At 44.3% G+C, this 12,185-nt stretch overlaps 2 protein-coding genes across 2 annotated transcripts; one reads left to right on the forward strand and one right to left on the reverse strand.

The window, feature by feature from the left end:
- The first annotated feature begins 111 nt into the window (after positions 1–111).
- On the forward strand, positions 112–3,417 carry bud31 (BUD31 homolog). The gene is made up of 4 exons (XM_041957651.1): positions 112–285; positions 1,526–1,648; positions 2,007–2,173; positions 2,866–3,417. The coding sequence occupies exons 1-4, from the start codon at positions 192–194 to the stop codon at positions 2,914–2,916; spliced, it is 435 nt and encodes a 144-aa protein (XP_041813585.1). The 5' UTR covers positions 112–191; the 3' UTR covers positions 2,917–3,417.
- Positions 3,418–4,572: 1,155 nt separating this feature from the next.
- On the reverse strand, positions 4,573–12,173 carry smcr8a (Smith-Magenis syndrome chromosome region, candidate 8a). Its single transcript, XM_041956901.1, has 3 exons — positions 10,996–12,173; positions 7,873–9,642; positions 4,573–7,141 (listed from the first exon to the last, which is right to left on the reverse strand). The coding sequence occupies exons 1-3, from the start codon at positions 11,595–11,597 to the stop codon at positions 6,682–6,684; spliced, it is 2,832 nt and encodes a 943-aa protein (XP_041812835.1). The 5' UTR covers positions 11,598–12,173; the 3' UTR covers positions 4,573–6,681.
- Positions 12,174–12,185: the final 12 nt, after the last annotated feature.

Genomic DNA, 12,185 nt, shown 5'->3' on the forward strand with positions numbered 1-12,185 from the left:
GATTGACCAAGTAATTACATATCAAATGCCGATCAATTGTATGTTTATTTGGGGGTGATGATGTCATTAAGAGACGACAGGGTGAATGGACCCCCACCATATGACGACAAATTGTAGCGCCTGAGACGGTTTCGCTAAACAAAACGAAAACACCGTGAACTTTCGTCCTATTTTGTACGAAACAGAGGAAAATGCCCAAAGTAAAAAGGAGTCGGAAGCCTCCCCCAGACGGCTGGGAGCTCATTGAGCCCACTTTAGACGAACTGGATCAGAAAATGAGAGAAGGTAAGCCGTTAGAAGATGATTATCCCGATGGTCCTCACAACACGTAGCCGTCGGGCTGTAACGTTAAGCACAATGTGCAGTTTATGGTGGTAATGTCGTTTCAGCCTTCACTTCGTATTTTCTTTAACTGTAGACGGATGAACATTCACTTTTATTTTACAAATGAATAATGTTTTGGTGGCGTTGGTGAAAAGAGTCGTATTTTTACATTCTGAAAATGGATGATTAACACGATTGTAGGGAAGTCGTATTCATCAGATCAAACGTCTGCATCTCCGGCCGTAGTTCAGTCAGATACAAATGTTTTTCAATTTCAGCTTGGCTTTTGTCTGTATTGCTGTCTAATGTCAAACATCATACGGTCAACACTGTGTGGCCCTGTAATGTCCACATACCATTGTTTTGGGCTCTTCCGCTTAGTTAAGGGGAATGTTAATGTTACTGTACAGTTGTACTTAAGACAGAAGTGGAGCTGCAGCCATTAATCGATTAGTAGGTTAACTATTGATAACTATTAAATGAACTGCCAACTATTTTGATAATCAAATCATTAGTTTGAGAATTTTTTTTAAAGAAAAAAGGCAAAATTCTCTGACTTCATCTTCTCATATGTGTATGTTTTCTGGTTTGTTGGTTTGTTTATCCCTCTATGACAGTAACCTGAATATCTTTGGGTTGTGGACAAAACGATATTTAGGATACATTTTTCACCAATTTTCTGATATTTTATAGAACAGACAACTAATCAATCAATCTAAAAAAAACACAGATTAAATGACAAAGAAAATAATCGTTAGATGCAGCCAAAGACACAAGTGTCCTTCCAACTTTGTGGCAAGAGTTTGGGAAAAATGCCTCCAAGCAAAAAGCCGGGTCAATAAAAAATGGTTTTCCCAGTTTGATGTGGAAGAAATGACCTGCACAGAACACTGACCTCAGCACCATCCGACACTTTTCAGATGTTCTGGAAGGTCATCTGAGCCTTATTGCCCAACATCAGTGGCTGACCTCACTAATTCTGTTGTGGTTGACTGCAAGTAAATCCCTGCAGACAGGCTCCAAACTGTTGTTGTAGATTAATGGACTGCATCAAGCGTGGAATCACTATCCCCGGCACTATTCACACCTAGCCCAGAGAGGTATATTAAGTACCCAAGACAAGTGCCCCGGTACCCAGTGCGCCATTGATTTTAACTTCTGCTTACCAAAGCTAAATTTTCTAATTTTCCTCTCCTCTCAGCTGAAACAGAGCCTCATGAAGGAAAGCGAAAGGTGGAGTCTCTTTGGCCAATTTTCAGGCTGCATCATCAGCGGAGTCGATACATCTACGATCTCTTCTACAAAAGGAAAGCCATCAGCAGAGGTAGACAGACTTTTCACTCGACCTATTGAACTACTTGGAAACTTATGTTTCCCATTCTCTCCCTTTAATATTTGGTATAATCCTCCCTTGTAATCAAGTATGACATATTTGGTTTCTCAAGTAGATTTTAAAATACAGTTCTGTGAGTTGAATCAGATCTGAAGTTTATTAGATTTTCTGCAAATGCATTTTCCATCTGCAGTTATTTCAGATGTTTAAGCTTTTTCTCCATTGCAAGAATCATTTTTGTATTAGTTTTGTATTTGCACATTATCAGACATATGAAACCCATTCATCGTTATACTCTGTGTAGTAGATGTCAAATCAGTGTACCTTTTCTGTGTATGTCTCGTGACAGAGCTGTATGAGTACTGTATAAAAGAAGGCTATGCAGACAAGAACCTGATTGCTAAGTGGAAGAAGCAGGGCTATGAGAACCTGTGCTGCCTGCGTTGCATCCAAACACGAGACACCAACTTTGGAACCAACTGCATCTGTAGAGTCCCCAAGAGCAAGCTGGAAGTCGTAAGTCACAGATTTTTAGTGATTCTCGCTAAAGTCACTTCTGAAAAACAATCCCAGTGAGAACTTTATATTAGATATGTCTTAAAGACTTGGGCTGCACCTTTGCTTTACATTCCTGCTGTTGTACAGATGTGAGTGCAGACAGTACAAATAGGAAAATTGGCCAAGTGAGATAAACACAATACTGAAACACTCAAAGATGTCTCACTGGACCAGAGAGTATCTCAGGCTCAACGACTGGACAATTACAAAATTTCACCACTGCCATCACAAAACAGTGTGACTATAAGCGGCACTTGAGGCTGTGCTTTGAGCTAAATGAATGTATCTACAAAGTGTTGGTGCAGTCTGTCCTGTAGATGTTGAGGTATTTAACAGAATAAGTAAAAACTTTGACCTGCTGGAGGCGCCAGAGGAAAGTCAGGATTCATCCACTGGAGACTGTTAATGTAGGATTTAAAATTTTATCCATCAGTCTACCTGATCCTTGTCGAGATAGAAAAAAACCGACAGCAGCATAACAAAAACAAACATTTTAGAAATTCTTAGAAACCAGGGACTTCATAAAGGAAATAATGACAGTTATCCAGTTACCTCCTAAAAGGAGACATTATGGCCCATAAGATGGTCTGTTCATTCTCTGTGTGTCCTTGTTGTCTAAATCCAGTTGTTGTTGTTTTTCTTCTCTGCAGGGAAGGATCATTGAATGCACCCACTGTGGATGTAGAGGATGTTCTGGTTAAGTGCAGTTTTTGGACTTCTGTTGAGCATCGGTGCTCACCCAGCCTCCATCTGTCAAAACCCCACAGCAGCATTGTCTTATTTCAGTCACCTGCATCAGAAACAAATCGCTGATAGCTTCACCTCCATCCTCAGCTGCCCTAATAGGGCTCAGTATTTGTACTTTACTCCTTTTTAACACAAGGGGATAAAGGAGAATACATTGAGAGGGGCCATATTGTAGTGCATTTGTTCTTCTGTTTTTTGCTGGGGTTTTTTTTTTGTATTTTTGCACTCAACTCCAAAAGTAGGAAGTTGAGGTTAGCTGTTTCTACATCAGGCCTGTCATTCCAGCTAGTCATACCCACTGTGAAGGTCATTTAAATTCTGATGTGTTTGGTTTCATGTAAACAAGGCTGGGAGGGAAGTTATTTTTGCTTGAAATGCCATTGTGTTTAAACCTTAAATCAGTTTCTTCTTCATTGTTCTTGTAGTGAAATTTTAAATAAAACCATTCTGATTTACTTTCTCTCTTACTTTCTGTATTTTACGATGTTTACGATTTTATAGTTCTCCATGCCTGAGCATATTTCATCGTATGAATAAAAAAACATTGACCGTAGAATTGGATTGCAACATACCTCTCTGTTTCTTGATTTAGCATAGATCACTAGATGGTTGAAAACGTCAAAGAATATTCTCTAACTGCATTTAAATCAGTGTCTCTATTCCTCATTTATGTGTTTGTGTTTTGATCTTGAGATTTTTGCCTTTGTGTGGCTGAGATGAGGCTTTGTGACTTATGAATTTCAGAAAAAAAACATGGTTAGTATTCCCAAAATCATTCATTTTCCATCGTAAGCTAATATATTGTATAAGCTACTCGGGACAAGAAGATAAGTTACTATGCAACGAGCCCTCCCAATGGGAAAGTTGCAGATATTCTTATATTGGTGGTATTTTCTCATCTGACGCACAAACTATGCAGATGGTCTTCACTCCTATCTAAATCTTTCACTGTAGTGTACACCTGTAAAAATACTGACCAGCTGATGACATATTTATGAGAGCTCTCCTTTTGTTGAGCCCGGTACAATCATGAATGAGCTGCTAGAGAACGATTACCGGCTGCATTTGAGGCTTATCTCCTATAAATGTCCACAGTGTTTATCATTGAAGATTTAAATGGAAATTTACACTTATTTACATCATGAGTTACACACACAGAGCTGCCCACTGATTCAGTCCCTGCAGATGGATGTTATTGTAAAGACTCAACAGTATTGTTGCAAACATGTTCTCGAACCATTCGTTTACAGCTGCTTTCCCTTCAGTCCACCGCCCCGCCTTCTGCTGCTCCAGCAGGCCAATTAGACGTGTTCACAGATCAACATTTATTATTCACGACACCTCAAACGCTCACACATCCGTCATCGCTACAGCAAGTCACGCAGACACGAGTCTGTTGGAGTTTTTGTCTGACATTTAATGCTGAGCTGTACGTTGCGCTGGTCTGTTTCTTCCAGTATCTTGGTGAGATTCAGCATAATCATCATGATCACCACGACTCCTGTGTCGCCCAGCCATCCACACACAAATGAATCTGGTTCAAATAATTTAATGGAATAAATGAATATCAACATTACATGAAAGCATTGAGACATTCACAACGTGCTTTATTAAAATCACTGGCAACATCGCCGTCGTACAGGGCTGGAGCGAGCACGACAGCCCCTCCCGATGAGATACAAAAGGTAGACATGATATGGCAACATAAGGACACTGAGTGACGACATGTTAAGCACACTGTGGTATGGCTTATTCAGATTACATTCACCTTTTTGCATTAGAGGAACAACAACTAAAAAAAAAAGACTCATTACAGCTAAGCAGAGAAATGTGTTATCCAAGCATTAAAAAATAAAAAGACATCACATATGGCATAAAAAAAGATAATTCAGCCAAAATTGCACAAAAATAAAATAATACATGAGATGGAATTAAAAATGTGAGGCTGCTGTTAGTTAAAATGCATATGCCTAAAAAACTAAATCTGCCTTGTTCGTAGCAGGAAGTACAGCAGCCATAAGCCCACATTGTTTGACCTTTCACATTAAAACTCTGACCATGCAGTCCACAAGTACAGTTACCATCCTAGATACAGAAGTACAGCTCCCATCGGGGACGCCAAAGAATTAGGAACAGTAAAATGTAAAATACTATCAGAGAAGCTTTGATAGTGTGTCGGCTCGCTGGCCGACGTAACAGAACTTAGAACGTGAAGATTTTGTACTTGTGAAATTCTCCAGCATCCTCCAAAGAGGAAATCTGGCTTCCCTCGGCATGATGGTCAAATTGAAATTTTGCAATAAATATAGAACCGTTGAGTTTTCTTCACAGCACAGGATTGTTATAGATATATAGATATATAAATATAAATAATAGGCAACTGTCCTAAATCAAGTGTCAAGCTTAGAGTTTTGCTTTTTGATGGCACAGGAAAACAGTTTTTCCCATAATAAAATCTACACAAACACAACACCACTGGCTCAACCACCCAAACTGTTCAGCATCTGGCCCAAGTCTGTTCATCCAAATGTAACAAAACAGAAATATTATCAATACGGTGATTCACCCTGGCACAAGACAGCCTCATGCTAACACCACAACACTCTCACACAACTGTAAGACAACAGTGAAATTCAATACATTTACGTAAAGTAGCTTTAAAATGCTCCTGACAGAGTGAGTAATATCCATGAAAATGCTCGCCAGCGGTTAATATCGACAGGTTTTTGCTGCTGCTGGGTGAGTGTGTGCGTGATGACGTTATTTCTCTGGACATGCAGTATCACGCGGAGCGCTCAGGGTCTACTTCACACAGCAAATACGCTTCCTCATGCATCACAACCTGAAAGCAGCCTCTGGGAGTGTTTACTCTCAAAGGTCAATACTACTCAGTTAAAATCCAACACTGTGCCTCTATCTGAACAAAACGGAGGTTCATCCGTTACTGCGGGAATGTGTGTTAAAATGAATTCACAAAAGAGAAAACTCAAAGGGAGGCAGAAATATAAAAAGGATCGGCTTCGGAAACATACTGGCCTTGGAGGTTGTGTGCTAGTTTTCAAATAGACATGTCACAAAACCAGCTGTGACCAGCCTGCATGGTGCTAACAAGGTTTCCTGGACAGATTCAGAGACGTCTGTTCTCCGTGAGATTGTTACATTAATCCTGACAAACATGTTCACGTATAGCGGAGATTATATCATGGCGGACAAACCGCTCAGTGATTGGTTGGTGTTAACAAAGAGCTGTGATTGAACCTTTTAGCGAGCTGGCCTAGGTCAGACCAGCACTTAGGAGATGCAGACAGCCATGTTGGATTGAGTTTTTTAAAATGAAGTGTGTGTCTGTGTGTGTGCAAGTAACTCTTTTTTTTCCATGGAAGTGAAAAGACACACAAATGAGTGAAAGGACAATCATCAGAGCCGACCTTCGTCCGCTCTGATGTGTGTGTTTGTGAGTGTCAACATGCTCTGGACCAAATACACGCAAGTACACACTCACTGACATTCACGACTCACTCTGTCTCCTTTTTCTGGCACACAGAGGTAAGAGCAAAACCAGAGAAAAGACAGCAAGGCAGAGAGAGATTAAATAATAATCAGTTCAGAGTTTGTCCTGAAACTAAAAGACCTTATCCAGATCCCCTTCGGTCCAGAGACCAAAGGGTCAACATGATTTCTGCAAAAACGTGTGTAGGAATCCTCCTCCCAGGTTAATATCAGATTTTGTAAAAAACGCTGGTGGTGTAGTTAAAACTAAAACAAGTTGCTGCTGCACTGCTCCCGGTGGCGGGCTGCAGGTACTGCTGAGTGATGAGCTGGCTGAGGTAGAACAGTATCAGGCTGTCCTCCTCTCCCAGCCCCAGGTGCTCCTGCAGGAAGCAGCGGCGTCGGCCCTCCACAACCTCGGGCCCCTCCGTGGAGCTGACCGGCAGGTGGAGGTGGTGGGTGAAGGTAAACAGGAAGGCCTTGGCTGCCAGGCGACAGAGCGTGCTCTGCAAGTGAAGGAAGTAGGTGGAACCGCGGCGGATGTAGGTGCGGTGGTCGGCGATGTTGGCGAGGAGTTGGCCACGATACGGTGGACAGCGCAAGGTCTTCTGGTCGGCATCCAGGATGGAGATGTAGCGACTGTAGCGGGACAGCGAGTAAAGCATGCTGGATCCCACGGGGGACGCTACTCTGTGGGGGACAGACAGACAGTGAAATGAATTTTTCTCCAGAAAGGATTATCAACATCACAACCATTGGTTTTAGATATTTGAAGTCACTCACACACAAAGTCTGCATGTTCACAGTTCTGTCTTTATGTTAACGTTCTTTTCGCCATATTTGGTCCAGAACAGTGCCATTTGATAAAAGCAATAGCAAATATATAAATGCACAGATTTGTCTGCACAGATGCATCCTACATTTATAAAGAAGTGGTGTAAAAATGAAGAAAATCCACAGTTTCATTCATCACAGCGGTGTCATGTTTCAGTAAAATTCAAAGTGCTTCAGAATTCTCTTCACATTTCATTTCTTTGTTACTCAACTAAGGTGTGATGTGTGAGACAATATAGCAAATTAAAAATGTAGTCAGACTTTGGAGGAATTGACAGCCCACTCTGTCGTCTGTAAGATGAAAGATGAGTAGAAATGAAAAGAAGTTCAAGGACAGCCGTGAGGCTGGAGGCTCAATAGTTGAATAGTGTGTATTGTGAGTCATCGAGGACTGAGTCAGACCACATGAGTAACAGTAGAGTAACTACAAAACAGAATACAAGTTCATTTTCAAATTTCACATTAATGCAGACTTTTGAACTTTCTGTGAGCATCAGCCTTGTAGAAAATCTATGTTCTATCATCTGCGATCATCATTTGTATAAGAGTGTCAAATGCTTAAAATACAAAGAAAAATTGGAAAATACCTTTGTAATCCAATGAGTTTCCACCTCTGCAGGTCAGTAAGAGTGAAGGGGCAGGACAGCCAGGCCTGAACCCTCTCTCCACACTTGCCAGGAGCCGGCACAAAGAGGGCCAGAGCAGCGACCAGTCGGCGGACTCTCCCCTCATCTGCCCCGAGCACCACCAGCGTTCTGCCACTCAGCAGACACCACAGAGCTTGCATGGCAAATGGGTACTGTCGCACAAACCTCAAGGCCCCTTGTCCAGCCTTCTTCCTCTGACGCAGGGTCACCACCCCCCCGTAGCCAAGAGGTGAGGCAGCCCGATCAGACCCTGTAGAAGCACTCATGGTACAGTCTGACCCATCCTCTGCTGACGTGCGGGACACTGCATCCCCAACGGGCAGCTCCAGGCCAGGTGCGGGGCTTTCTGAGCAGGGAGAACCCACAGCGTACTCGTCCTGGAGTGGAAGTAGGGCCTGGGGCTCCTGGTTGACCACAGAGGTTTGACAGGGCTGCAGGTGGGAACTTTGGCCAAGGTGAGGTGCCTCTGGGGCAGAAGCCTCATAAAGGAAGCCCTCTTGGGCCATACAACACGCCGTGTCTATTGGAACCAACAAATCAGACTCCATCTCACAAGCCCCATCAGTTACGCCCTCACACTCCTCCTCCCTGCTGGCCTCCAGCTCAGACATCACTTCCAGCAAAGATACAGGCGTCTGGTCACCCTCGTCCTCCCCAGCAGTGGTCTCGATCTCTTCACTGCTGCTCTCCCTCTCCAGGTCAGTGTTATGGTCAGGGTCAGGGGTCAGGTCAGAATCAGGATCAGGAGCTTCTGACGTCATACTAGCCAGGTTCTGTTGTCTCTCTCCTTGACCCATCCCACTCTTATCGCTGCTGAAGCTCCCTTTGGTTTCCTCCGAGCTCTCCTGGGTCTCCAGAGTCTGGTCTGAGGGGGAGGACTCCAGATGGGCCTCCGCAAGTCCAAGCTCACACAACACTTGAGTATGGCTGGTCTCAGAGGCTGGGTCTAAAAGATCTGGAGGCTCCAGAACATCTAGCTCTAGAGGTTCTGGTCCTAGCACAATAGGAGGTGGATTTAAGTGTGTATAGTTATCTACAGCATGGTTCACAGCACAGAACGGTCTTAGTGTTCCCCCTTCATCCTCATCATCCTCACCAAGGTCCTCCTCAAACAGGAAGTTGGTAACTCTCTGTTTCTTGCGCAGTACCCTGTCCAGGCGGCGTGTGTGCAGGTAGCACAGGTCCCCTCGGAAACTCCTCTCTGTCTCCTTCAGGAGCTCCACAGTGGCCTCGTAGAAAGTATCGTCGCACAGCTCTTGCAGGGTCTTCAGGCGCTTGTCGAAACACTTTGGAGACTTAGCTTTGATCAGCTGTGGCGTGTAGGACGGCCTTCGTTTAACGCCCTCATCCTCCTCCTCGTCCACTTCTTCTTCTCCTCCTTCATCATCAATCTGCCCCTGCCCTTCCTCCCCCTTCTCCCCTTTGTCTCTGTAACTGAAGGGGTTGGCGAGCTTGCCGTATTTTTCCAACAGCTCTTCACACTCGCGCAAACACTCTGTGACACACTTCTGGCAGGTAACAGCGTGAGGATCTCGGCGGGGACGGTGATGGTAGGAGCTGATCTGTCTCAGCAGGTCTCTGTGTTCGTAGATGCTCTTTTCCACGTTTGCAAGCTCGTTGGCCTTTTCCACAGCATGAGCGGAGTACATGCGCTGAGGCCCCGCCTCTCTCTGCAGGCCTTCCTCCCTCTGCAGCACAGAGTGGGTGTACCTGAGGAGAAGACAACAGAGTTACTGATTCACATGTGTTCATACGCGGAAAGGGAGAGAGTTTGACAAAATCCTTCAAGAGGAGCATCAACCACTACGCAAGAAACACTGAAAACCTGCAGCAGGAGACATTATGAACTGCAAAACTAAGTTTGGGGTTCATTGGTCCGTTTTGTTAGCCACGCTAGGGGTGGCAATGTTGGTGAGTTGGGTGTGTGCCCCACCACTTTGGCCAAGACTGAAATATTCCCACAACTTGTGGATGGATTACCATAAAATAAAAAGTCAATTAAAATACCCTAATACCTGCAAAACAAATAACATTCAGCCTCAGCTGTACTCTTCGCTCAGTGCTAATTAGCAAATGTTAGCTTGCTAACACACTAAACTGAGATGGTGAACATGGTGAACATTATACTGTCATTGTGAGCATGTTAGCATTTAGCTCAAAGCACTTCTTTGCCAGTCCTGTCCTACAGAGACGCCAGCATGGCTGTAGACTCTTGGTCTCGTGGAACCGGTTGTTTCTGAGCAAAAGATCTTAATTCAATAAACTCCTCTTCAAACAAATCTCTCATTGGTTATAAGTCTCTTACATGTTGATCTGATTTGAAGATGCAAGCTTGAGTCACAGCTGGTTTACAAACTAACAACACACAACAACTTATATGGCAGCTCAGAAGTTTTAGGTTAACTGCATGTCTATTGCTTTTGGTAATTTGATTAGCTGTATGTTGGTTAGGACTTTTATGATGGCACAATATCAAATAATATTTAAGTTTCACAGGGGGGAGTTCCTGAAACAGCACTATTGGTATCCTATTTTATGACGCTAAAGTAGTAAATGTAGTAAAGAGATTCTACATCCAAATCTAATTTTAGAAGCTTTACTGTCTTGGTTTACAATGTGCTCACACGGTGCATTTCCCCTGATCAAACAGTGTTTAATCAAATCACTGCAAACTTACTGACTAACTAACTGTAAACCCTGTGGTGTGGTGGTATTATTCCTGTATAGGGGCCATGACTGGTCTCTGGGTATATAATCAAGTTGCCATGTGTAATCTTGTGTTCGCACTGAGGCAACTGGCCCATGGACAATACACAGAGGGCGGTAGGTATGAGGTAGGGGTGGGGATGAGGGGCCTATAAGAGGCCTAAAGCTATTTTTTGCTCCTAACTGAATAATCTGGTCTTGCTGTAACCATTTTTTTCCACAGACTTTTCTATTCACCTTAATGATCCAGCAAAAGATTTGAGAGAATTTACATTAAAATTTCAGATTTTGATTTAATAAACTCCCTTTGACCCTTGTGTAGGAAGGCAGTGGAAGGGATTGTATTGAAGTTCTTACTCCAGGTCCCGGAGCTTCCTTTGGAGCTCCTTGGCAAACGCTCTCCTGTTCCCAGCCTTCAGACACTCAGAGGCCTGCGAGAAGCGGAGGGACAGCTCCTGGAACTGCAGCATGATTTTCCTCTCGTCTGCTGAAACGTACGCCATACAGAATGGCCTGACGAAGCCCCTCGCCTCCAGGTCGTACAGCGTGAGGTGATGGACATAGGCGAACGCCCCCTCCTTTGAGTCGCCCAGCACCACCCTCGAGTCCTCCACAAAGCTGAGCCTTGGGTAGCCAGTGCCAGGCGGATGCCCCACGAAGGAGGCCTGGTAGTCCACTGACATGATGCGAAGGGAGAAGTAGTTGAGATCGAAGGTGCCACAGACTTTGGGGTCATCTGGGATGGTGAGGAGAGGCTGAGGGCCCACCTGCTCAGAGAACTCAGAGATGAGGATGAAGTCTTTGGTGAACTTGGCATAGGAGGTTTTGGCCCAGGGGTTGGAGTCGGCCAGCGGATGGAGGGGAACAGAGAACTCCTCGGGTAGAGCCCAGGGGTCGGGATTTGCCTCCCGATACTCATCCTCTTTAGTGAAAGCCACCACGTCAGGTGAGCCTATCATAGTGGAGTTGTCGAGCAAGGCATGAGAAACACAACACACAGTGCAGCAAAGTCCACAGTCATAAACCAGCTGTCAGAGCCCAGCGGTGGAGGGCAGCCACATGAAGTGCAGTCAGATTGTCCATTCTGCTGCACATTTGTTGTTGAGGTTAAAAGAGCTGTAGATTGTAGAGATGGAGAGGTTCCATAAAAAAAATCAAGCTAATTATGTAATAAAAAAGAGGGCCCCAGAGCAGAATGGGACCAGAATCCAGCTGCACCCCGACAGGAGCCAGTCCACTGAACAACAGCCTGGATATTTGTCAGATAAAATAGAAGAAAATCAATCAGACATCAGAGCGTCTGTTAACAAAAGCAATTATCCAAAACCACAGAGCCCGTGCAGACATCAGACCATTCATGCTGAGCAGAGAGAGGAAATGTGCTGCGGAGTCACTGGAGCGCCTCTCGCCTTCTCGTCAGCCTGCCTTCATGCGTCGTGTCCATCACGTCGCTGCGGTCTGGACTGAACTAACAGCAGCACTGGAGCATCGTTAACTGACAGAAGCGCTAGCTGGAATTTTCACATCCAGACACAGACGCCATGTTT

The sequence above is a fragment of the Chelmon rostratus genome, chromosome 17 (genome assembly GCF_017976325.1).
Source record: "Chelmon rostratus isolate fCheRos1 chromosome 17, fCheRos1.pri, whole genome shotgun sequence".
Lineage (NCBI taxonomy): Eukaryota > Metazoa > Chordata > Actinopteri > Chaetodontiformes > Chaetodontidae > Chelmon > Chelmon rostratus.